At 40.5% G+C, this 25305-nt stretch overlaps 1 protein-coding gene across 1 annotated transcript; it reads right to left on the bottom strand.

Moving 5' to 3' along the window:
* Positions 1-161: 161 nt before the first annotated feature.
* Positions 162-25297, bottom strand: MADCAM1 (mucosal vascular addressin cell adhesion molecule 1). Its single transcript, XM_070744969.1, has 6 exons — positions 25150-25297; positions 17749-18015; positions 10085-10414; positions 8413-8688; positions 5219-5597; positions 162-3663 (listed from the first exon to the last, which is right to left on the bottom strand). Coding segments are annotated over exons 1-6 (1305 nt in total). The 5' UTR covers positions 25202-25297; the 3' UTR covers positions 162-3662.
* Between the last annotated feature and the right edge of the window lie 8 nt (positions 25298-25305).

The raw sequence follows: 25305 nt of genomic DNA, 5'->3' as shown, positions 1-25305 counted from the left end.
AGAAGCCTCCATGGGGCCTCTCTAGGAATCTCCTGGGAGGAAACAGGGCCGAAAAATCAATGTACGGTAGAGAGAATTCTGCACAGAGAAAAACTTGGAGGTGGAGGATCTCCAGCTAATATCCCAGAGATATAAGCAGTACTTCAAATAACCAGACCACATTTATTTATTTGTTTGTTTGTTTGTTTATTTGTTTGTTTGTTTGACTTCTATGCCGTCCAATCCCGAAGGACTCAGGGCGGCTTACAACACTAATATAAATAGAAATACAAATAGGTACAGAACAATAAAAAGAAGTCAGAATATAATCTAAAACTATAAAACCCCGTGTGAAAAAGAAACCCATTAATTATAAAACAGTCATAATCCCATGCATACATACCATTCGCACAGTGTGGCCCTGCCAGTTGTTAGTTTATGGCCCTCCAGGCCTGCCGGCAAAGCCAGGTCTTTGTGGCCTTACGGAAGGCCAGTAGGGTGGGAGCAGTACAGACATCGGGGGGTAGTTGGTTCCATAGAGCTGGGGCAGCCACCAAGAAGGCCCTCCGTGGTTCTGCCAACCTGCATTGCTTTGTCGATGGGACCCGGAGGAGGCCAACTCTGTGTGTTCTTATTTGTCTTTGGGATGTAAGTGGCAAGAGGCAGTCCCATAAATAGTCTGGCCCTGAGCCATATAGGGCTTTATAGGTAATAACCAACACCTTGAATTGGAAATCAGTGCAGCTCACAGAGCAAAGGTGTTATATGGGCATACCGAGGCATCCCCATGACACCTCTCACAGCTGCATTCTGGACTATTTGCAGTCTCCAAACACTTTTCAAATACATTGACTGCATAAATATTACAGTACTCCCTCGATTTTCGCGGGTTCAAACTTCGCGGAAAGTCTATACCACGATTTTTCAAAAATATTAATTAAAAAATACTTTGCGGGTTTTTTCCCTATACCACAGTTTTTCCCACCCGATGACGTCATATGTCATCGCCAAACTTTCGTCTGCCTTTAATAAATATTTTTTTTAATAAACTTTAATAAATAAACATGGTGAGTAATAATCTAAATGGTTGCTAAGGGAATGGAAAATTGCAATATAAGGGTTTAGAGTGTTAAGGGAAGGTTTGTGATACTGTTCATAGCCAAAAATAATGTATTTACTTCCGCATCTCTACTTCGCGGAAATTCGACTTTCGCGGGCAGTCTCGGAACGCATCCCCCGCGAAAAGCGAGGGAACACTGTATTTACACTAGGCAAATATTGTAGTCAGTAACAGTCCTAGTTGTTCACAAATACAGCAATCAATATTCTATACATATAAAATGCAAGTCTTATTCAATAAATATACAGACCAACATTAGAACACAGGGTTCTTACTATACACAGCCTTTACAATAGAATAGTCATATAGACAAACCAGCACAGAATCAGAGAGATATCAGGAAGAGAGTCTCAAAGCTTTAGACTCCGAGAAAAAGATATGATGCTGACTCCCTCTTATAGCTGATTGCAACACCAGCTCTTAAAGCAGTCGTGTGCTAACTCCTTTAACCATACATTGCTGGCTTAAGTTACATATTGGAAAACCCAACTAGTTATATTCACAGTACAGTACTAACATTCTCCCCTTTGGGTTGTCAATATATAACTCCTACTACATTTTACAAACATTTTTCAACATTTAGTCATTTTTTATACAACACTGGCAACCTAGACTTCCTTCCTCTAGTACTTTTTCTCTTTGGCAAAACATTAAGGGTACTAGGAATCACTTCCTTTTTAACCTCAACCTTTTCCTCTCCTGAAGGTGCTACCTTTGCCTCCATTTATAGATGTGGGGGAAAAAACCAACCCCTGAAGTTTTCATAAAGTACCAGTGATGGGTTCCTACGGGTGCAGAAACGTTAGGAAAAAAATGATTTTTTTTTCTTTTTTCCCCTTCTGGGCTCTGGATATGTTTTTCCTATCACAGTAAGTAAGGTTGAAGGTGTATAATTTTAGAAGAGCTGTTCGTGCATGTGTGTGTGCATACACATCCAGTTTATATAGTAATGTATATTTTTGTGTGCCTGTGTGTAATATGTATGCACACCTATGGCATATATACATAGAATTAAATAGTATATTTTGGATGTTCGGCAATAGTAAATAGAGAGGGAAATTGTATCTCTTGGAGGCGAGGAGAGGCCAGGCACCCTAACCCAAACCCTTGACCTGAGTGATGTCAAGTTGGCCACCTTTAAGCCAGTCACATGACCTTTAAACCACCTCCCTGTCACATGATCGTCAAGCCATTCCCACCTGGTCACCTGGCCGGCAAGCCACACCCACAAAATAAGACACACCCACAGTGTGGTAGTAAAATTTTTTGTAGCCCTTTACTGGAAAGTACATATTAGAGAACCAGTGCTTATAGGTTCGGGATGTGCAGAGAAAAGAAAGAGGGGGGAAAACACAATCATTTTATTTATTCTCCCTTCAATGTTCAAAACTGTGGCAGCCAATCTGGCTGGCGTCCATCCTAAACTGTTGGGAAACTCCCAGCCAAGTGGAGAGGAAGGAAGGATCAAGGAAGGACCCAGCCTTGAGTCCTTGCAGTCACAAAATGCATAAGTTTGATTAGAAACAGAAACATAGAAGACTGACGGCAGAAAAAGACTTAATGATCCATCTAGTCTGCCCTTATACTATTTTCTGTATTTTATCTTAGGATGGATATATGTTTATCCCAGGCATGTTTAAATTCAGTTACTGTGGATTTACCAATCACATCTGCTGGAAGTTTGTTCCAAGGATCTACTACTCTTTCAGTAAAATAATATTTTCTCATATTGCTTTTGATCTTTCCCCCAACTAACTTCAGATTGTGTCCCCGTGTTCTTGTGTTCACTTTCCTATTAAAAACACTTCCCTCCGGAACCTTATTTAACATATTTAACACATATTTAAATGTTTCGATCATGTTTCCCCTTTTCCTTCTGTCTTCCAGACTGTACAGATTGAGTTCATTAAGTCTTTCCTGATAGGTTTGATGCTTCAGACTTTCCACCATTCTTGTAGCCCGTCTTTGGACCCGTTCAATTTTGTCAATATCTTTATGTAGGTGAGGTCTCCAGAACTGAACACAGTATTCCAAATTCCCCCCCTAGTCGTGTGGAAACTTATCTGGGGGGATTCTTGTAATATAGGTGGACGTCAATAGAGTTGCTGGCTTAGACTTTTCACGAATGGATCTGATAGTCTGCGCCTGATGTAAACAATTGCACTCAAACCTACAGTTCCACTGAGTTGACATCCAAACTGAAGAAGGATTCGACCACCGGTTCTGCAACGGATGCTCGCTGCCCCATTGACGAGGGCGAATGACCTTGGAAACGGGCTCTTCATTTCCACCTCTAGGATCTTGACCAGTGCAGAAAATCCTGACCACGTATCCGGAAGGGGAGTCCCTCTAGTTGCCTGATAGCCCTTGAAGACCGGAGAATAGTGTTTACGGTCTGGCCAGAAGCCTAGAAGCCAAAGAGATCGATAGAAATTTTTTGGGCCTTTCGCTTGTTCACCATCTCTGCCGTTGCTGCCATCGATAGGCGATGTAGCCTGTGAAGATCAGTCCGAAGAGGGATCCGGTGGCGCCGATGGTGAAAAGGGCATCTGTGTTGACCACGTCTGTGAAAGGAAAGGGACACAAACCATGTATTTAGTGCCCTAAGCAGAAAAGGTGCATCCATCTTCTATTAACCCACTTCACAGAGCCCTGGTGGCACAGGGGTTAGAGTATGGAAGGCAAACTCTTCCCACAGTCTGGAGTTCGATCCTGACGGGCTCAAGGTTGACTCAGCCTTCCATCCTTCCGAAGTGGGTAAAATGAGGACCCAGATTGTTGGAGGCAATAGGTAAACAGCTTAGAGAGGGCTGCAAAGCACTGTGAAGCGGTATATAAGTATATAAGGGGCTTGCATAAGCGCACCACTGTGCCTATTGTCCCTGTCCTATTGTCTTCTTTTGTTACTTTTTATCATTACTTATATAATGTTTTATTTGTACAAATTACCACCCTATAATTGTTTGACAAAATAAATAGATAAATAAATAAATAAGTCTAAGTGCTATTGTTATTGTTATCGCTAGTATTTCCCACCCTTCCTTTCCCTGTCTGTAGGTGAGCAAGGGGCTAAGGTGAGCCAGATGTAGAAATATCAGGGTTACAAATATTAAAGACCTTTGCCTCTTCATTACAGTTCTCCACAAATTATGGTAATTTGATCCCTTCTTTATTCATATAAGTTCATTCTTTTTAAAAAAATGTAAATGGTATTGTTTGTAAAGATTTTTTTAACACCTTGCTTAACAGGTTGCTTTTTTAACAGCATTAAAAAATATTCTATAGAACAGAACAGAATATAGAATATAGAATATAGAGTATAGAATATAGAGAATATAATATAATATAATACAGAATATGGAATATAGAATATAATATATAATATATAGAATAGAATAGAATATGGATTATAGAATTATAGAATTAATTATAGAATTATAGAATTAATTATAGAATTATAGAATTAATTATAGAATTATAGAATTAATTATAGAATTATAGAATTAATTATAGAATTATAGAATTGAATTCTGGCCAAGTGAGATTGGCCAGTATTTGTCATCAGTGTATTTGCTCTCAGTGTACATAAGAGTCATGAGGTACAACTCTTAACAGTCTACCTCACCCCATTCCTAAAAGGTCTGTAAAGGGCGTGCAAAGTGTACCATTGTGCCTACTGTTCCTGTCTTACTATTCTATTGTCCAAATTTACCTATACCTACTTGCTTTTGTTTATGTTTATCCTGTACCTATTATCTTGCACCCATTTAACAAATAAGCAAGTAAGTAAGTAAGTAAGTAAGTAAGTAAGTAAGTAAGTAAGTAAGTATATAAGTATATAAGTAAGTATTTTTAAATACTTTCTTTTAATATTAGATTTGTTACATTGTATATTGTCATTATTATTGTTGTGAGCCGCCCCGAGTCTGCGGAGAGTAGCGGCATACAAATCTAATAATAAATAATAATAATAATAATAATTATTATTATTATTACTATTATTAGTAAGTAAGTATAAAATAAACAATCAGGAAACAATCAATGCTAATATAAATCGTAAGGGTGCCAGCCACAAGTTATTTCGTACAATTTCATACGCACAACTTCCATCTCACTCACCAGCAGACACCACAACCCGCAAGGTTGCTATTTGGGGTGGGCTGGCAATCGCAACGCATCGATAGACCCCCTGGTGCTCCAAGCTGACGCTCTCGACCATCAGGGTCGACCGGCCCTCGGCTTCCTCCAGACGGTACCCGCGACTGGGCCATCGGTGTTTCCACCCACTGGATTTCAATGTCTGGACTGCACTTTGCCGTCTGGCACGTGATGCGGAGGGCGCCTCCCATGACCCCTTGGGCGGGCACCGGCACGATCGTGGGTCGGCAGGGGTCCTTTGGTTTTCGGGTGGTCCCTTCTGTCGAGAAACCGTCGGTCGTGGTTGGTTTTTCTGTGATTCCTTCTGTTGTGGCAAGAGGCTTTTCAGTTAATTCTGGGTCTGTTAAGAAATTGATGACGAAAAGAGAAATGGTGGTAGCATCAGATAATTATGTAACACAAATTTAAGGCACTTTAAGATTTATATTATTTTAAATATATAAAATTTATTTTTGTTTGTTAATTGGTTTAATTGTTGGAGTGATGCATTTATGATAGTTTAAAAAAAATAGGAATTTAAAAGTCTTTGAATGTTTTTTAATAGATAAGAAAATGTGTGTATGTGTGTGTGTAGTTGTTTTTATGTCAAAATCACCCTGGTATTCCCATATATGGGAGGAAACAACTTTGCTTTCCTTTTGCTCAGAGGTTAATATCTTGCCTTGCCTGCAGCATTTATTTATTTATTTTATTTATTTATTAAATTTGTATGCTGCCCCTCTCCGCAGACTCGGGGCGGCTCACAGCAACAGAAAACAATATATAATACAAATTCAATAATTAGAAAGCTAAAAACCCATAATTTTAAAAACATGCACACAACATACCATACATAAACAGTATAGGCCTGGGGAAGTTATCTCAGCATGCAATAGATTCAAATCCCATAAGGGTATGTCTAGCTGATGAGGCCATAACTAGGCCAAAATAGATCTATACTAGGCTCCCTTCCTTTTCACTTATCAGCAAAAATATGCAGCCATGCAAATTATAGTTTGTTGACTATAAAAAACAGTTTTATCTCCCTTGGAATGGCAAAAGGAAAACAAAGTTGCTTGAATAGCAGGGTTATTTCGACATAAAAACAACCATATGGTTCTTCCCTGGTAAAACAACCATATGGCTCTTCCCCCCTGTAGCTGAGAGGTTAATATCCTGCCTTGCATGCAGAACGCTACAGGTTCAAATCCCAGTAAGGGTATGTCTAGCTGATGAGGCCATAACAAGGCCAAATATATATCTATACTAGGCTCCCTTCCTTTTCACTTAACAGCAAAAATATGTAACTATATAAAGCCAAAAGCACCAGCCTGAAGATGACGAGTGGGACCTCGTTGAAATGTCGCCAGGATTCTATCAACTTTACATGGGAAAAGACCCGAAAATATTTATAGTGGTTAATTAGTTGAAATGTTGGAGGGACGAAGTCATGATAGATTAAATGAAAATAGGAAGTTAAAAGGCGAAAGATTTATATGATCTGAAGAGAAACCAAAGAAAGAAATAATAAGAAATAAATGGCTAAAAGAAATAATAAAAGAAGAATTTGGAAAAAAACCAGAATTATATTTATTGGGTATTCTTAATAAAAAAAATTAAAAAAGAGGTAAGATACACATATTAACAGCTGCTAGGATAGCATATGCCCAACAATGGCAAATAGATAAAGCACCAGAAGAAAATATAGTAATTAAAAAAATATTGGACTGTGCGGAGATGGACAGGCTGTCCAAAAAATTAGAGGGAAAGGAAGATTCAGATTATTATAAAATATGGGGAAAATTTTACGACTGGTTAAAGAAAGAACAGCGAAGAAATAATAAAAATTCAAGCAAAGCAACATGTCAAATAAAAGAATTAATACTATGTGAAAGAAGCAAAATTCTCTGATCGAACATTCAAAAAAACGTGGGGAAGCTTTAGTTTCCCCAAAATTTAAAAAAAATTAAAGCAGAAAAAAAAAAAGGAAAGAAAGGGGCAAGCAAAGTTTGAGTTTGGCTGAAAGATCTAAAGCTAGTGAGATCTGAAGATGGAATTGCGCAGGGGGATGGACCTGTCAGGATTAATACTGTCCCGAAGTAATATTCCATTTACAGTTGAAAGGCTGTAATTATGCAAAGTGGAAAAACTGCTGAGTCGCGATGATTAAGCTACAACCTGATTGGTTTACATTTGTATAAACAGTAATGCACCTTTGCATAGGTGTGGCCAGTGGTTAGTTTTGGGTGGTTCGTTGTGGTTGGTCTGTAGTGATTCGTAGTGGCTAGTGGTCTGTAGTTGGTGGTGTTGTATAATAAGATAATATTGTGTTCTGTACATAGAAAATAGAGAATATAGCTTTGATACAAAGAAGAGTAAAATGTCTTCAAAAGAATTCCTGCTGCATTGCCTTCGTTCTTCAAAGTCTCCAGTTCCTGCTAATTTTCCTACATCTATTTATTTATTTTATTTATTTATTTTGTCCAATACACAATGAGAGTTTTAATGGGTATATATATATCTATATACACATAGTAAAATACATGATGAAGGTTATAGAGGAGATACTCATAGTAAAATATATCTAAGAAAGAATAGAAAAGAAGGTATAGGAATAGAACATATCAATGAAAGAATAGAAGAGATATAGGAATAGAAGAAAGGTATAGAAGATATAGGAGAGCAATAGGACAGGGGACGGAAGGCACTCTAGTGCACTTGAACTCGCCCCTTACTGACCTCTTAGGAACCTGGATAGGTCAACCGTGGATAGTCTAAGCAGGGTAAAGTGTTGGGGGTTTGGGGATGACCCTATGGAGTCCGGTAATGAGTTCCACGCTTCGACAACTCGGTTACTGAAGTCATATTTTTTACAGTCAAGTTTGGAGCGGTTAATATTAAGTTTAAATCTGTGGTGTGCTCTTGTGTTGTTGTGGTTGAAGCTGAAGTAGTCGCCGACAGGCAGGACGTTGCAGCATATGATCTTGTGGGCAATACTTAGATCTTGTTTAAGGCGTCTTAGTTCTAAACTTTCTAGGCCCAGGATTGTGAGTCTAGTTTCGTAGGGTGTTCTGTTTGGAGTGGAGGAGTGAAGGGCTCTTCTGCTGAAGTATCTAACCAGTAAGCTCCTGAACTCAAGTCTGACAGGACCATGCCTCAAATTTTGGAGAGGTTACCTGTTGGAGAAGAAGATCCAGTGGAGCTGCTGACCACAGTGATGGAATTGTGATCTTCTGTTAGAGATTCCAGGGTGGGGTCGGCTGTTGGGGTAACCACAGAGGTCCTAGGGATGCGATGCTCGGTTGAAACAAGATGGAGAAGGCTAGAAGTTGTCCCAGCTGAGGACTTCCAATCAGCTGTGGTGAGTAGCTCCAGAGCAGATGTTTGACTTTCCCTTACAGATGTGGGGTTAAGGGCGATGCTCTCAGTAGCACGGAGAGGCTCCTGCGTAGCTGTAAACCAAGTATTTAGAATCGTTTAGAGAAATTGTTTCAAGACAAGCACCCGAGGGTTGGACAAGAAGCAATGGGTGGAAACTAAACAAGGAGAGAAGTAACTTAGAACCATGGAGAAATTTCCTGACAGTGAGAACAATTAGCCAGTGGAATAACTTGCCTCCAGAAGTGGTGAATGCTCCAACATTGGAAGTTTAAAAAAAGATGTTGGATAACCATCTGTCTGAAGTAGTGTAGGGTTTCCTGCCTAAACAGGGGGTTGGACTAGAAGACCTCCAAGGTCCCTTCCAACTCTATTATTCTATTTATTCTATTCTATTCTATTCTATTCTATTCTATTCTATTCCATTCCATTCCATTCCATTCCATTCTATTCTATTCATCACCACCATCATCATCAAAACAATAACAGCAACAGACTTAGTGGGTTCGGTATCTGCTAATTCACTGTTGAACTGAAGTATAAATGGTATTTATTTGTTTATTTATTTAGTTATAATAATAATAACAGAGTTGGGCGGGATCAACTCTGACAGATGGTCATCCAACATCTGCTTAAAAGCTTCCAGTGTTGGGGCATTCATAACTTCTGGAGGCAAGTCGTTCCACTGATCAATTGTTCTGTCAGGGAATGTCTCCTTAGTTCTAAATTACTTCTCTCATTGTTTAGTTTCCATCAATTGCTTCTTGTTCTACCCTCAGGTGCTTTGGAGAATAGGTTCTTCTTTGTGCAAACCCTGAGATATTGGAACACTGCTATTATGTCCCCGCAGTCCTTCTTTTTATTATTTATTAAGACGGGCTACAAGAATGGTGGAAGGTCTTAAGCATAAAACGTATCAGGAAAGACTTCATGAACTCAATCTGTATAGTCTGGAGGACAGAAGGAAAAGGGGGGACATGATCGAAACATTTAAATATATTAAAGGGTTAAATAAGGTCTAGGAGGGAAGTGTTTTTAATAGGAAAGTGAACACAAGAACAAGGGGACACAATCTGAAGTTAGTTGGGGGAAAGATCAAAAGCAACATGAGAAAATATTATTTTACTGAAAGAGTAGTAGATCCTTGGAACAAACTTCCAGCAGACGTGGTAGATAAATCCACAATAACTGAATTTAAACATGCCTGGGATAAACATATATCCATCCTAAGATAAAATACAGAAAATAGTATAAGGGCAGACTAGATGGACCATGAGGTCTTTTTCTGCCGTCAGTCTTCTATGTTTCTATTCTATTCTATTCTATTCTATTCTATTCTATTCTATGCTATGCTATGCTAAGCTATGCTATGCTATGCTATGCTAAACTATACTATATTCCCGTAATCCTGATAGGGCACAGGCCCTATTTCAAAGTCCAGGAAAAGAGTGGACTGCCTGTGAAACTTACATTTGGGGCTGGCGACAGCGATAGCAACCTTCTCTCGGATGAAGATTTCTCCTTCGACCTCCAACGTTGCTTTGCATTTGTAAGCGATTCCTTCCGCCACCCTCGGGAGCTCCAGTTCCGAGCGGTAGACAAACAGCTGTTCCTCTTCTGAGTCTCTCATCTCTTCCTCTTCCGTCTCCTTGGAAGCCTCCAGTTGCTCATCTCCCCGGAACCAGCTCAGTGTCAGGGCGCCGTGAGGGTAGATGTGACTCATGGAACACAGCAAGCGAGCCGGCTGCCTAACAGTCAGTCTCTCGGGCTGGGAGTCCAACTGCAAAGTGTCTGGAAAAGCTGAGAAAGAGATGTATTTTATTTTATTATTATTTTATTTATTTATTTTTATTTTATTTTATTTTATTTTATTTTATATTATTTTATTTTATTTTATTTTATTTTATTTTTTATTTTATTTATTTTATTTTATTTTATTTTATTTTATTTTATTTTATTATTTTATTTTATTTTATTTTATTTTATTTTATTTTATTTTATTATTTTATTTTATTATTTTATTTTATTTTATTTTATTTTATTTTATTTTATTTTATTATTTTATTTTATTATTTTATTTTATTTTATTTTATTTTATTTTATTTTATTTTATTTTATTTTATTTAATTTCATTTCATTATTTTATTATTTATTTAATTGCCAAATATATATAGGATATTAGTACAGTAGATATTACCTCTACTTATGAACTTAATTTGTTCCGTGACCAGGTTCTTAAGTAGAAATTTTTGTAAGAAGAAACAATTTTCCCAATAGGAATCAATGTATAATGTGTGTGATTGGGGAAACCACAGGGAGGGTGGAGGCCTTGTTTCCTCCCAAGAGATTCCTAGAGAGGCCCCACGGAGGGCTTCTCCCCACTTTTTCTGGCCCTGTTTCCTCCCAGGAGACTCCTAGAGAGGCCCTACAGAGGCTTCTCCCTGCCTTTTCTGGTTACAGTTTTGGAGGCTCAGGTTTGTAAGTGGAAAATGGTTCTTGAGAAGAGGCAAAAAAAATCTTGAACACCTGGTTGTTATCTAGAAATGTTCGTAAGCAGAGGCATTCTTAGGTAGAGGTACCACTGTAGTTTGTATAAACATAATATAAATAAAAAGTAATGATAAAAGAGAACAATAGGGCAGTAGGACAAAGACGATAGGCACCATGGTGCACTTAAGCACCCCCCTTACAGCGCTCTTAGAAATGGGGAGAGGTCAACTATAGACAATCTGAGGTTAAAGGTTACTTGCGGGACCCCCTTCTGCCGCACAAATCCCAGAGACCGGTCAGGTCCCACAGAATCAGCCTTCTCCAGGTCCCGTCAATCAGACAATGTTGCTTGGCGGGGCCTAGGGGAAGAGCCTTCTCTGTGGTGGCCCCCGGCCCTCTGGAATCCAGCTCCCCATGGAGATTCGCACTGCCCCCCTCGCCTTTTGCAAGAGTCTTAAGACTCACTTATGTCACCAGGCTTGGGGCCGTTAGATCTAGACCCCCTGACCAATAATTGTGATTTATGGCTGGGATTTGAATCTGTATGATTGATTTTTAATATATTGGGATTTTAGGTTATGAAGTTTTAATTAATTAGATTTGTCTTTGTATTTCATTGTTTTATATTATATGCTTCTTTGGAGAGGGGCAGCAATCTAATCTAATCTAATCTAATCTAATCTAATCTAATCTAATCTAATCTAATCTAATCTAATCTAATCTAATCTAATCTAATCTAATCTAATCTAATCTAATCTAATCTAATCTAATCTAATCTAATCTAATCTAATCTAATCTAATCTAATCTAATCTAATCTAATCTAATCTAATCTAATCTAATCTAATCTAATCTAATCTAATCTAATCTAATCTAATCTAATCTAATCTAATCTAATCTAATCTAATCTAATCTAATCTAATCTAATCTAATCTAATCTAATCTAATCTAATCTAATCTAATCTAATCTAATCTAATCTAATCTAATCTAATCATCAAACAATAGGGGTTTGGGGAAGAAACCATAGAGTCAGGTAGTGCATTCCAGGCGTCGATCACTCTATTGCTGAAGTCGTATTTTCTGCAGTTGAGTTTACAACGGTTGACATTGAGTTTGAATCTACTACGTGCTCGTGTGTTGTTGCAGTTGAAGGTGAAGTAGTCATTAACAGGAAGGACATTTTGGTATATGATTTTATGAGCTAGTTAGATCAGACCGGAGGCGACGTAGTTGCAAATTGTCTAATCCCAGTATTTCAAATCTGGTGGAATAAGGCAGTGCTTCCCAGCCTTGGCCACTTGAAGATATTTGGACTTCAACTCCCAGAATTCCCCAGCCAGCATTTGCTGGCTGGGGAATTCTGGGAGTTGAAGTCCAAATATCTTCAAGTGGCCAAGGTTGGGAAACATTGGAATAAGGTTTTTTTTTGCAGGCGAAGACCTGCTGTGTATTTTTGTAGCTTTGCTTTCGTTCTTAAGTGCCAGCTTTCACCTTGGAGAGTGTGTATGTGTGTGTCTGTGTGTGTGTGTGTGTGGTGGGGGTGGAGTGGGCATTTATCCCTTTTCTGGGCCATTGATGAATTGCACTGCGTTGTGTTAACTAGAATGATATTTTCGGGCCGTTTGGAGTTTTTCCCCCTCCTTATTGTTTCAGGAAAGAATGGAATCTGTCCAGAGGACTGGCATTATTGGATTAGAAATACTGTATAATTATAGCTCCCATTATGAAGAACAATAGCAACATCCTCCAAAGGAGATTCGCTCGATCATTGTCTGTCCCCAAAATGTTAGAGATGCCCTTCAGACAAGGTTGAGTTGCTGTGGCTACAAACAGAAGTATGCAAAAGTGATTTCCTTTCTTTGTTCCTTCTTTCTCTTTTCTTTCCTCCTTTCTGTCTTTTTCACACCCTCCCTCTCTTCCCTGCCTCTCTTTGCCTTTCCTTTCCTTCTCTTCCATCTCTTTCTCTTTCCTTCCTTTCCTTTCCTTTCCTCTCCTTCTTCTTTCCCTCTTCCTTTCCCCTTCCTTTCCTCTTTTCTTCCTTTCTTTTCTTTTCCTTTCCTTTGCTTTGCTTTCCACTTTCCATTCTTTTCCTTCTCTTCCCTCTCTTTCTCTTTTCTTCCTTTCCTTTCCTTCCTTTCCGTTCCCTACTTTTACTTTCCTTTCCTCTCCTTCTCTTTCCCTCCTCCTTTCCCCTTCCTTTTCTCTTTTCTTCCTTTCCTCTCCTCTCCACTCTCCTTTCCTCTCCTTTCCTTTCCTCTCCTCTCCACTCTCCTTTCCTTTCCTCTCCACTCTCCTTTCCTTTCTTCTCCTTTCCTCTCCTCTCTACTCTCCTTTCCTTTCCTCTCCACTCTCCTTTCCTTTCCTCTCCTCTCCACTCTCCTTTCCTTTCTTTTGCTTTCCTTTCCTCTCCTCTCTACTCTCCTTTCCTTACCTTTCTTCTCCTTTCCTCTCCTCTGTACTCTCCTTTCCTTTCCTCTCCTCTCCACTCTCCTTTCCTTTCCTCTCCTCTCCACTCTCCTTTCCTTTCTTTTGCTTTCCTTTCCTCTCCTCTCTACTCTCCTTTCCTTTCCTCTCCTCTCTCCTCTCCTTTCCTTTCTTTTGCTTTCCTTTCCTCTCCTCTCTCCTCTCCTTTCCTTTCCTCTCCTCTCCACTCTCCTTTCCTTTCCTTTCTTCTCCTTTCCTCTCCTCTGTACTCTCCTTTCCTTTCCTCTCCTCTCCACTCTCCTTTCCTTTCCTCTCCTCTCCACTCTCCTTTCCTTTCTTTTGCTTTCCTTTCCTGTCCGCTCCACTCTCCTTTCCTCTCCTCTCCACTCTCCTTTCCTTTCCTTTCTTCTCCTTTCCTCTCCTCTCTACTCTCCTTTCCTTTCCTCTCCTCTCCACTCTCCTTTCCTTTCCTCTCCTCTCCACTCTCCTTTCCTTTCCTTTCTTCTCCTTTCCTCTCCTCTCCACTCTCCTTTCCTTTCCTCTCCACTCTCCTTTCCTTTCCTTTCTTCTCCTTTCCTCTCCTCTCTACTCTCCTTTCCTCTCCTCTCCACTCTCCTTTCCTTTCCCTTCTTTTGCTTTCCTTTCCTCTCCTCTCCACTCTCCTTTCCTTTCCTTTCCTTTCCTCTCCTCTCCACTCTCCTTTCCTTTCCTTTCTTCTCCTTTCCTCTCCTCTCTACTCTCGTTTCCTCTCCTCTCCACTCTCCTTTCCTTTCCTTCCTTTTGCTTTCCTTTCCTCTCCTCTCCACTCTCCTTTCCTTTCCTTTCCTTTCCTCTCCTCTCCACTCTCCTTTCCTTTCCTTCCTTTTGCTTTCCTTTCCTCTCCGCTCCACTTTCCTTTCCTCTCCTCTCCACTCTCCTTTCCTTTCCTTCCTTTTGCTTTCCTTTCCTCTCCGCTCCACTTTCCTTTCCTTTCCTTTCCTTTCCTCTCCTCTCCACTCTCCTTTCCTTTCCTTCCTTTTGCTTTCCTTTCCTCTCCGCTCCACTTTCCTTTCCTCTCCTTTCCTTTCCTCTCCTCTCCACTCTCCTTTCGTTTCCTTTCCTTCTCTTCCGTCTGTTTCTCTTTTCTTCCTTTCCTTTCGTCTCCTTCTTCTTTCCCTCTTCTTTTCCCCTTCTTTTCCTCTTTTCTTCCTTTCCTTTCTTTTCCTTTCCTTTGCTTTCCACTTTCCTTTCTTTTCCTTCTCTTCCTTCTCTTTTTCTTTTCTTCCTTTCCTTTCCTTCCTTTCTGTTCCCTATTTTTACTTTCCTTTCCTCTCCTTCTCTTTCCTTCCTCCTTTCCCCTTCCTTTCCTCTTTTCTTCTTTTCCTTTCCTCTCCTCTCCACTCTCCTTTCCTCTCCTTTCCTTTCCTCTCATCTCCCTCTCCTTTCCTCTCCTTTCCTTCCCTCTCCTCTCCACTCTCCTTTCCTCTCCTTTCCTCTCTCCTCTCCTTTCCTTTCCTTTCTTTTGCTTTCCTTTCCTCTCCGCTCCACTTTCCTTTCGTTTCCTCTCCGCTCCACTTTCCTTTCCTCTTCTCTCCACTCTCCTTTCCTTTCCTCTCCTCTCCACTCTCCTTTCCTTTCCTTTCTTCTCCTTTCCTCTCCTCTCCACTCTCCTTTCCTCTCCTTTCCTTTCCTCTCATCTCCCTCTCCTTTCCTCTCCTTTCCTTTCCTCTCCTCTCCACTCTCCTTTCCTCTCCTTTCCTCTCTCCTCTCCTTTCCTTTCCTTTCTTTTGCTTTCCTTTCCTCTCCGCTCCACTTTCCTTTCGTTTCCTCTCCGCTCCACTTTCCTTTCCTCTTCTCTCCACTCTCCTTTCCTTTCCTCTCCTCTCCACTCTCCTTTCCTTTCTTCTCCTCTCCTCTCCACTCTCCTTTCCTTTCCTTTCTTTTGCTTTCCTTTCCTCTCCTTTCCTCTCCTCTCCTCTCCTTTCCTCTCCTCTCCACTCTCCTTTCCTTTCCTCTCCTCTCCACTCTCCTTTCCTCACCACTCTCCTTTCCTATCCTTTCCTTTCCTCTCCACTCTCCTTTCCTTTCTTTTGCTTTCCTTTCCTCTCCTCTCCTTTCCTTTCCTCTCCTCTCCTCTCCACTCTCCTTTCCTTTCCTCTCCTCTCCACTCTCCTTTCCTTTCTTCTCCTTTCCTCTCCTCTCTACTCTCCTTTCCTCTCCTCTCCACTCTCCTTTCCTTTCCTCTCCTCTCCAGTCTCCTTTCCTTTCCTTTCTTCTCCTTTCCTCTCCTCTCTACTCTCCTTTCCTTTCCTTTCTTTTGCTTTCCTTTCCTCTCCTTTCCTTTCCTCTCCTCTCTCCTCTCCTTTCCTTTCCTTTCTTCTCCTTTCCTCTCCTCTCTACTCTCCTTTCCTTTCCTCTCCTCTCCACTCTCCTTTCCTTTCCTCTCCTCTCCACTCTCCTTTCCTTTCCTTTCTTCTCCTTTCCTTTCCTCTCTACTTTCCTTTCCTCTCCTCTCCATTCTCCTTTCCTTTCCTTTCTTCTCCTTTCCTCTCCTCTCTACTCTCCTTTCCTTTCCTCTCCCCTCCACTCTCCTTTCCTTTCCTTTCCTTTCTTTTGCTTTCCTTTCCTCTCCTTTCCTTTCCTCTCCTCTCCTTTCCTTTCCTCTCCTCTCCACTCTCCTTTCCTTTCCTTTCTTCTCCTTTCCTCTCCTCTCCACTCTCCTTTCCTTTCCTCTCCTCTCCACTCTCCTTTCCTTTCCTTTCTTCTCCTTTCCTCTCCTCTCTACTCTCCTTTCCTTTCCTCTCCTCTCCACTCTCCTTTCCTTTCCTCTCCTCTCCACTCTCCTTTCCTTTCCTCTCCACTCTCCTTTCCTTTCCTTTCTTCTCCTTTCCTCTCCTCTCTACTCTCCTTTCCTTTCCTTTCCTTTCCTCTCCTCTCCACTCTCCTTTCCTTTCCTTTCTTTTGCTTTCCTTTCCTCTCCTTTCCTCTCCTTTCCTTTCCTCTCCTCTCCACTCTCCTTTACTTTCCTTCCTTTTGCTTTCCTTTCCTCTCCGCTCCACTTTCCTTTCCTCTCCTTTCCTTTCCTCTCCTCTCCACTCTCCTTTCCTTTCCTTTCCTTCTCTTCCGTCTGTTTCTCTTTTCTTCCTTTCCTTTCCTTTCCTCTCCTTCTTCTTTCCCTCTTCTTTTCCCCTTCCTTTCCTCTTTTCTTCCTTTCCTTTCTTTTCCTTTCCTTTGCTTTCCACTTTCCTTTCTTTTCCTTTCTTTTCCTTCTCTTCCTTCTCTTTTTCTTTTCTTCCTTTCCTTTCCTTCCTTTCTGTTCCCTATTTTTACTTTCCTTTCCTCTCCTTCTCTTTCCTTCCTCCTTTCCTTTCCTTCCTTTCTGTTCCCTATTTTTACTTTCCTTTCCTCTCCTTCCCTTTCCTTCCTCCTTTCCCCTTCCTTTCCTCTTTTCTTCCTTTCCTTTCCTCTCCTCTCCTCTCCACTCTCCTTTCCTCTCCTCTCCTTTCCTCTCCTCTCCCTCTACTTTCCTCTCCATTCCTTTCCTTTCCTCTCCTCTCCACTCTCCTTTCCTCTCCTTTCCTCTCTACTCTCCTTTCCTTTCCTTTCTTTTGCTTTCCTTTCCTCTCGGCTCCACTTTCCTTTCCTTTCCTCTCCGCTCCACTTTCCTTTCCTTTCCTCTCCTCTCCACTCTCCTTTCCTTTCCTTTCTTTTGCTTTCCTTTCCTCTCCGCTCCACTTTCCTTTTGTTTCCTCTCCGCTCCACTTTCCTTTCATCTCCTTTCCTTTCCTCTCCACTCTCCTTTCCTTCCTTCCCTCTCATCTCCACTCTCCTTTCCTTTCCTTTCTTCTCCTTTCCTCTCCTCTCCACTCTCCTTTCCTTTCCTTTCTTTTCCTTTCCTTTCCTCTCCTTTCCTCTCCTCTCCTCTCCTTTCCTTTCCTCTCCTCTCCTCTCCTTTCCTTTCCTCTCCTCTCCTTTCCTTTCCTCTCCTCTCCACTCTCCTTTCCTTTCCTCTCCTCTCCACTCTCCTTTCCTCTCCACTCTCCTTTCCTCTCCTTTCCTTTCCTCTCCACTCTCCTTTCCTCTCCGCTCCACTTTCCTTTCCTCTCCTCTCCTCTCCTCTCCCCTCCATTTTCCTAATTCTGTTTCTCTCTTAAACCACTCCTTTCCCTTCCCCTGTCTCTTCCTCCCCCTGGAAATGGGTTCAAGCGAACCAACCGAGCAGCAAACGCTTTCTGAACTTACAATATACATTCAGCTCCACCCTGGCTGGAAAGGACGTCTCCTGGCACCGTCCCGAGCACATCTTGGTCCCCGCCGCGTCAATGGTCGCGTTGCTCAGCGTTAGGATGCTGTGGGTGTGGTTGGAAATGATGTCCCCCAAGTCGGTATCCAGGCCTTCCCATTGCACTTCGGCATCAGGACAATCCATGGAACAGATCAGCTGGATCGTGCCTCCCCGTTCCACCAGGGGCTTCTGAGGCCGGATGACGGGCTTAGACGTTGGAAAGCCTGTTGGTGACAAACGGACAACTTCCTCAGATTGTCTTCCCTGGCTATGCCGGACTACAATTTCCATCATCTTCCATCCAGGTCATTATAAAAGATACAAGCCTCTCCTTCCTCTACCTGCTTGCATTTTTGAATCTATTACAGGGGCCTTCAGACCTGTCAACTTTAAAACTACTACTACTACTGCTACAACCAACAACAACAATCTGTCGTCTCCGTTCTGACTTAACTATAGTTCATAAAATCATATACCAAAATGTCCTACCTGTTAACGACTACTTCACCTTCAACCGCAACAACACACGAGCACGAAATAGATTTAAACTAAATGTCAACCGCTTCAAACTACACTGCAAAAAATACGACTTCGGCAATAGAGTAATCAGCGCCTGGAATGCACTACCTGACTCTGTGGTTTCTACTCCTAACCCCAAAACCTTTAACCTTAGACTATCTACAATTGATCTCTCCTCCTTTCTAAGAGGTCTGTAAGGGGCGTGCATAAGCGCACCACTGTGCCTACCGTCCCTGTCCTATTGTCTTCTTTTGTTACTTTTTATCATTACTTATCTAATGTTTTATATGTACAAATTATCACCCTATAATTGTTTGACAAATAAATAAATAAATAAAAAACAATAACTGCAACAGAGTTGGAAGAGACCTTGGAGGTCTTCTAGTCCAACCCCCTGCTTAAGCAGGAAACCCTACACTACTTCAGACATATGGTTATCCAACATCTGCTTAAAAACTTCCATGTTGGAGCATTCACAACTTCTGGAGTCAAGCTGTTCCACGGATTAATTGTTCTAAGTGTCAGGAAATTTCTCCTTAGGACTAAGTTCTAAGAACTAAGTTACTTCTCTCCTTCTTTAGCTTCCACCCATTGCTTCTTGTCTTGCCTTCAGGTGCTTTGGAAAATAGTTTGACTCCTTCTTTGTGGAAACCCCGGAGATATTGGAAGGCTGCTATTATGTCTCCCCTGGTCCTTCTTTTCATTCAACTAGAAATACCCAGTTCCTGCAATCGTTTTTCCTATGTTTTAGCCTCCAGTCCCCTAATCATCTTTGTCGCTCTGCTCTGCACTCTTTCTAGAGTCTCAACATCCTTTTTGCATCGTGGCGACCAAAATTGCATGCAGTATTCCAAGTGTGGCCTTATAAAGTGGTATTAGAAACATAGAAACATAGAAGACTGACAGCAGAAAAAGACCTCATGGTCCATCTAGTCTGCCCTTATACTATTTCCTGTATTTCATCTTACAATGGATATATGTTTATCCCAGGCATGTTTAAATTCAGTTACTGTGGATTTACCAACCACGTCTGCTGGAAGTTTGTTCCAAGGATCTACTACTCTTTCAGTCAAATAATATTTTCTCACATTGCTTTTGATCTTTCCCCCAATTAACTTCAGATTGTGTCCCCTTGTTCTTGTGTTCACTTTCCTATTAAAAACACTTCCCCCCTGAACCTTATTTAACCCTTTAATATATTTAAATGTTTCGATCATGTCCCCCCTTTTCCTTCTGTCCTCCAGACTATACAGATTGAGTTCATTAAGTCTTTCCTGATACGTTTTATGCTTAAGACCTTCCACCATTCTTGTAGCCCGTCTTTGGACCCGTTCAATTTTGTCAATATCTTTTTGTAGGTGAGGTCTCCAGAACTGAACACAGTATTCCAAATGTGATCTCGCCAGCGGGGATCACAATCTCCCTCTTCCTGCTTGTTATACCTCTAGCTATGCAGCCAAGCATCCTACTTGCTTTTCCTACTGCCCAATCAAACTCACCAATTTTGAGACTGTCAGAAATCACTACCTCTAAATCCTTCTCTTCTGAAGTTTTTGCTAACACAGAACTGCCAATGCAATACTCAGATTGAGGATTCCTTTCCCCCAAGTGCATTATTTTACATTTGGAAACATTAAACTGCAGTTTCCATTGCTTTGACCATTTATCTAGTAAAGCTAAACCATTTACCATATTACAGACCCCTCCAGGAATATCAATCCTATTGCACACTTTAGAGTCATCGGCAAATAGGCAAACCTTCCCTACCAAACCTTCGTGTGTATTAACATTTAGTGTGATCTTGATTCTCTCCCTCTGTTGATGCAGCCTAGAACTGTGTTGGCTTTTTTGGCAGCTGCTGCACACGGCTGGCTCCTATTTAAATTGTTGTCCTCTAGGACTCCAAGATCCCTCTCATAGTTACTACTGTTGAGCAATGTACCACATATACTGTACCTGTGACTTTTGTTTTTCTTGCCTAATATGTACAGCCTTACTTTTTTCACCAGCTGGAGAATTCTGGGATTTGAAGTCCACAAATTTTAAAGTTGCCAAGTTTGGGAACCCTGGTTTATTACAGGGACATGTTGGCTCAGCGGCTAAGATGCTGAGCTTGTCAATCAGAAAGGTCGGCAGTTAGGGGGCCTTCAGACTTGTCTACTTTAAGACTTGTGGACTTCAACTCCCAGAATTCTCCAGCTAGAGCTTCTTAAACATTTCCAGTGTTTCACAATTTCTGGAGTCAAGATGTTCCATGAAAATTTCAATAATCTTCATGGAACATGAACTACTTTAGTCTAATCCAGTGGTTCTCAACCTGGGGGTCGGGACTCCTTTGGGGGTCGAACAACCGTTTCATAGGGGTCACATAAGACTATGGGAAAAGACAAATTTCCCATGGTGTTATTGTATTGTATTGTATTGTATTTATTAGATTTGTATGCCGCCCTTCTCCGAAGACTCGGGGCGGCTAACAACAATAAAAAAGACAATGTAAACAAACCTAATATTAAAAATAATCTAAAAAAAAATCAATTTAAAGAACCACTCATACATACAAGCATACCATGTATAAATTCTATAAGCCTAGGGGGAAGGGAAAATTTCAATTCCCCCATGCCTGACGACAGAGGTGGGTTTTAAGGAGCTTGTGAAAGGCAAGGAGGGTGGGGGCAACTCTGATATCTGGGGGGAGCTGGTTCCAGAGGGTCGGGGCCGCCACAGAGAAGGCTCTTCTCCTGGGTCCCGCCAAATGACATTGTTTAGTTGACGGGACCCCGAGAAGGCCAACTCTGTGGGACCTAACCGGTTGCTGGGATTCGTGCGGCAGAAGGCGGTCCCGGAGATATTCTGGAACTAAAGCTTCTATTCTGGCGCTTTGGAACATATTTTTAAAATCCGACCAATCAGGCGTTTATAGTGGGGGTGTCCCTCTGAACTTCCTGCCAATTTATTTTTATTTATTAATTCAATGTTTATGCCGCCCTTCTCCTTAGACTCAGGGCGGCTTGCAACATGTTAGCAATAGCACTTTTTAACAGAGCCAGCCCATTGCCCCCACAATCCGGGTCCTCATTTGACCCACCTCAGAAGGATGGAAGGCTGAGTCAACCTTGAGCCGGTGATGAGATTTGAACCGCTGACCTACAGATCTACAGTCATCTTCAGTGGCCTGCAATACAGCACTCTACCTGCTGTGCCACCCCGTCTCTCTATAGGACTGAGAATCTCCATAGACATAAGCAAGTTTAAGTATTTTGTGCAAAGCCGATCTAAAACTTTCTGATTCGGTTTCTGAACTTGAAGCCAAACAGGCCAGAGAGAATAAAACGGCCACTTAATCCATGTTTCAAATACCTCTTAATCGCTTCTTTGGTCCAGTTTTCAAAATGTATGTAAGGATAAAACAGATTGCATATCCAATGGCAATTATTATTATTATTATTATTATTATTATTATTATTATTAATTATTATTATTATTATTATTATTATTATTATTATTATTATTATTATTATTATTTATTGGATTTGTATGCCGCCCCTCTCCGCAGACTCAGGGCGGCTAACAACAGTGGTAAAACAACATGAACAATCCAATTAATAAAAACAACTAAAAAACCCTTATTGTAAAAAACCAAACATACACACAAACATACCATGCATAACTTGTAATAGCCTAGGGGGAAAGCATAACTTAACTCCCACATGCCTGGCGACAAAGGTGGGTCTTAAGTAATTTGCGAAAGACAAGGAGGGTGGGGGCCGTTCTAATCTATGAGGGGAGTTGGTTCCAGAGGGCCGGGGCTGCCACAGAGAAGGCTCTTCCCCTGGGGCCCGCCAAACGACATTGTTTGGTCGACGGGACCCAGAGAAGGCCAACTCTGTGGGACCTTATCGGCCGCTGGGATTCGTGCGGTAGAAGGCGGTTCCGGATGTATTCTGGCCCAATGCCATGTAGGGCTTTAAAGGTCATTACCAACACTTAATTAATTTCCCAAGTTAACTATCTGTGCAATTCTGGGTTTTGGAAATTTTTTTTTGAGTCTCTTTCCCACAACAACAACAGCAACAACAGCAGAACAACAACATTGGAAGGGACCTTGGAGGTCTTCTAGTCCAACCCCCTGCTTAAGCAGGAAACCCTACACTATTTCAGACAGATGGTTATTCAGCATCTGCTTAAAAACTTCCGGTGTTGGGGCATTCACAACTTCTGGAGGCAAGCTGTTCCACTGATCAACTGTTCTGCCTGTCAGGAAATTTCTTCTTAGTTCTAATTTACTTCTTTCCTTGTTTAGTTTCCACCCATTGCTTCTTGTTGTGCTCTCAGGCGCTTTGGAGAATAGTTTGACTCCCTCTTCTTTGTGGCAACCCCTGAGATATTGGAAGGCTGCTATGCTGTCTCCCCTGGTCCTTCTTTTCATTAAACTAGCCATGCCCAGTTCCTGCAACCGTTCTTCAAATATTCCCCATAACTAAATTCAGATTAGCTACATAGGCACATATGCATGGATGCATTTAGGAATTGAATTTTTGGGAGAGATTTATAAATATCTAAATATTTGGAGAAGGGCGGCATACAAATCTAATAAATAAATAAATAAATAGATAGATGGATAGATAGATAGATAGATAGATATAGATAGATAGATGATAGATAGAAAGATAGAAAGATAGATAGATAGAAAGATAGAAAGAAAGAAAGAAAGATAGATAGATAAATAGAAAGAAAGATAGATGGAGATAGATAGAAAGAAAGAAATATAGATAGATAGATAGAAAGAAAGATAGATAGATAGAAAGATAGATAGATAGAAAGATAGATAGATAGAAAAATAGAAATATATAAATAAATATATATATATATGCACAAAGCCTTGACAGCTATCCAAGACAAACACAAACCCCCCAAATATATCCTAGACCTTACCAACCACTGCCTGACCAATACATACTTCATCTATAATGAACAAAGATATAAACAAATAGAGGGAGCCCCCATGGGATCACCTCTATCACCTGTCATAGCCAACCTCTATATGGAATATTTCGAAAATAATGCTTTAGAGCAAGCCAAATACAAACCCAAACTTTGGCTGAGATATGTTGATGATACCTTTGTAATTTGGCCACATGGTAAAGAAAAACTAGACAATTTCCTCACTCATCTCAACAGCCTACACCCCAAAATACAGTTTACTATGGAAACAGAAATCAATGATCAACTTCCCTTTCTAGATGTACTGGTCTATAAAAAACCCAATGGCAGCCTAGGATATACTATCTACCAAAAGAAAACCCATACCAACCGTTATCTAAATGCACACTCACACCACCACCCCGCACAAATCACCTCAGTGGCCAAAACTCTCATCACCAGAACCAAACGCTTAGCTGACCATGAGCACTTAAAAACTGAATTGAACAAACTCAAAGATGTACTAATTTCTAATGGATTCAAAGAGAAAACAATAACAAACCTAATCAATAAAGAGACACCCCCCAAAAAACAAGATCAAGAACAGGACAATGGCACCACCATCCTTCCTTACATCAAAGGCACCACGGATAAAATTAGTAAAATTCTACAAAAACATAACATCAAAACCTCATTTTGCACTAACCAAAAAATATCTAATATCCTAAGGAGCCCCAAAGATAAAATCCAATTAGAATACCAAGGAATCTATGAAATCCCTTGCAAAACATGTGCAGCCACATACATTGGACAAACTAACCGAAGAGTGAGCCAGCGCATGGCAGAACATATGAATGCAGTCAAGAAACAGGAGAAGACCTCCTCCCTTGTCCAGCACATTAAAAGAACAGGGCACGAAATTGACTTTGAAAAAACTAAATTACTCCACAAAACAGAGAACTTATATAAAAGAATCTCTCTAGAAGCTATCGAAATTGAAAAGAGATCCTTTTGTTTAAATAAAAGGGATGATACCTCGCGCCTGCCAGAGATTTGGAAACCAGCCTTAAACAAAATAAACACTTCATTATAATCAATATGTCAATCCTTTAATTATTATGATTTTAGAATTTTATATTTGGAAATCAGACTTAAACAAAACACTTCATAATCTTCATGCCATTCCTTCTATAACCATGATTACACCAACCAATCAGATCACGGAAGCATAGTCACCCAATCTATTTGCTACATTCAAAGCAAATCTCCACCCCCACACTACATGCTAAGAAGAAAAGTCAGTTGCTAATATTCATTTGCAAAAACACAAAGATTGGAACTCCAGCCTGATGATGGTGAATGTGATTTCGCCGAAACGTCGCATAGACATGCAAAACATTACACAGGGCAAAACCCGAACTCAGAACAATCTACATATATATATATGTATGTATATATATATATATATATATATATATATATATATATATATATGTATGACGGTCTTGGTATATTCGGGTTTCTTCCCGTGTAGGATTTGGAAATTTCTGGCGACGTTTCGACGAGGTCTCACTCGTCATCTTCAGGCTGGTGTTTCTGTCCTTCTTCTCAGGCTACACGGGAAGAAACCCGAATATACCAAGACCGTCATACCTGTACCCGTGAAAATCTACGAAAACAAATATATATATATATATATATATATATATATATATATATATATATATATATATATATAGATATAGATATATAGATATAGATATAGATATAGATATAGATATAGATATAGATATAGATATAGATATAGATATAGATATAGATATAGATATAGATATAGATATAGATATAGAGATAGATAGATAGATAGATAAATACTATATATGGCTGTAAAATGCACACACACAAAATATCTCACTTACTGCAGCTGTAGCAGACCAAACTGAATAGGAACAATAAAGAAATTATAGCCATCTCTTTCACTCCGGGATATCTCTGTACACGAGAGCCAATCTTGCTTGGAGTTAATTCTTCCTTCCTTCCTTCCAGCTGTGCTGCTAATTCTTCCTCTGTTCCAA

The sequence above is a fragment of the Erythrolamprus reginae genome, chromosome 1 (assembly GCF_031021105.1).
Source record: "Erythrolamprus reginae isolate rEryReg1 chromosome 1, rEryReg1.hap1, whole genome shotgun sequence".
In the NCBI taxonomy this organism is placed as follows: domain Eukaryota; kingdom Metazoa; phylum Chordata; class Lepidosauria; order Squamata; family Dipsadidae; genus Erythrolamprus; species Erythrolamprus reginae.
Note: the sequence above shows the minus strand (reverse complement) of the source record. Positions and strands in the feature narration are given on the sequence as shown.

Coding starts and splice junctions, on each gene's coding strand:
- MADCAM1 (XM_070744969.1), bottom strand. CDS start 25,201: ATGGCTATAATTTCTTTATTGTTCCTATTCAGTTTGGTCTGCTACAGC. Junction 18,016..25,149: donor TTTGGTCTGCTACAGCTGCA/GTAAGTGAGATA, acceptor TGTCACCAACAG/GCTTTCCAACGTCTAAGCCC. Junction 8,689..10,084: donor CGCTGTCGCCAGCCCCAAAT/GTAAGTTTCACA, acceptor CTTGGTTTACAG/CTACGCAGGAGCCTCTCCGT.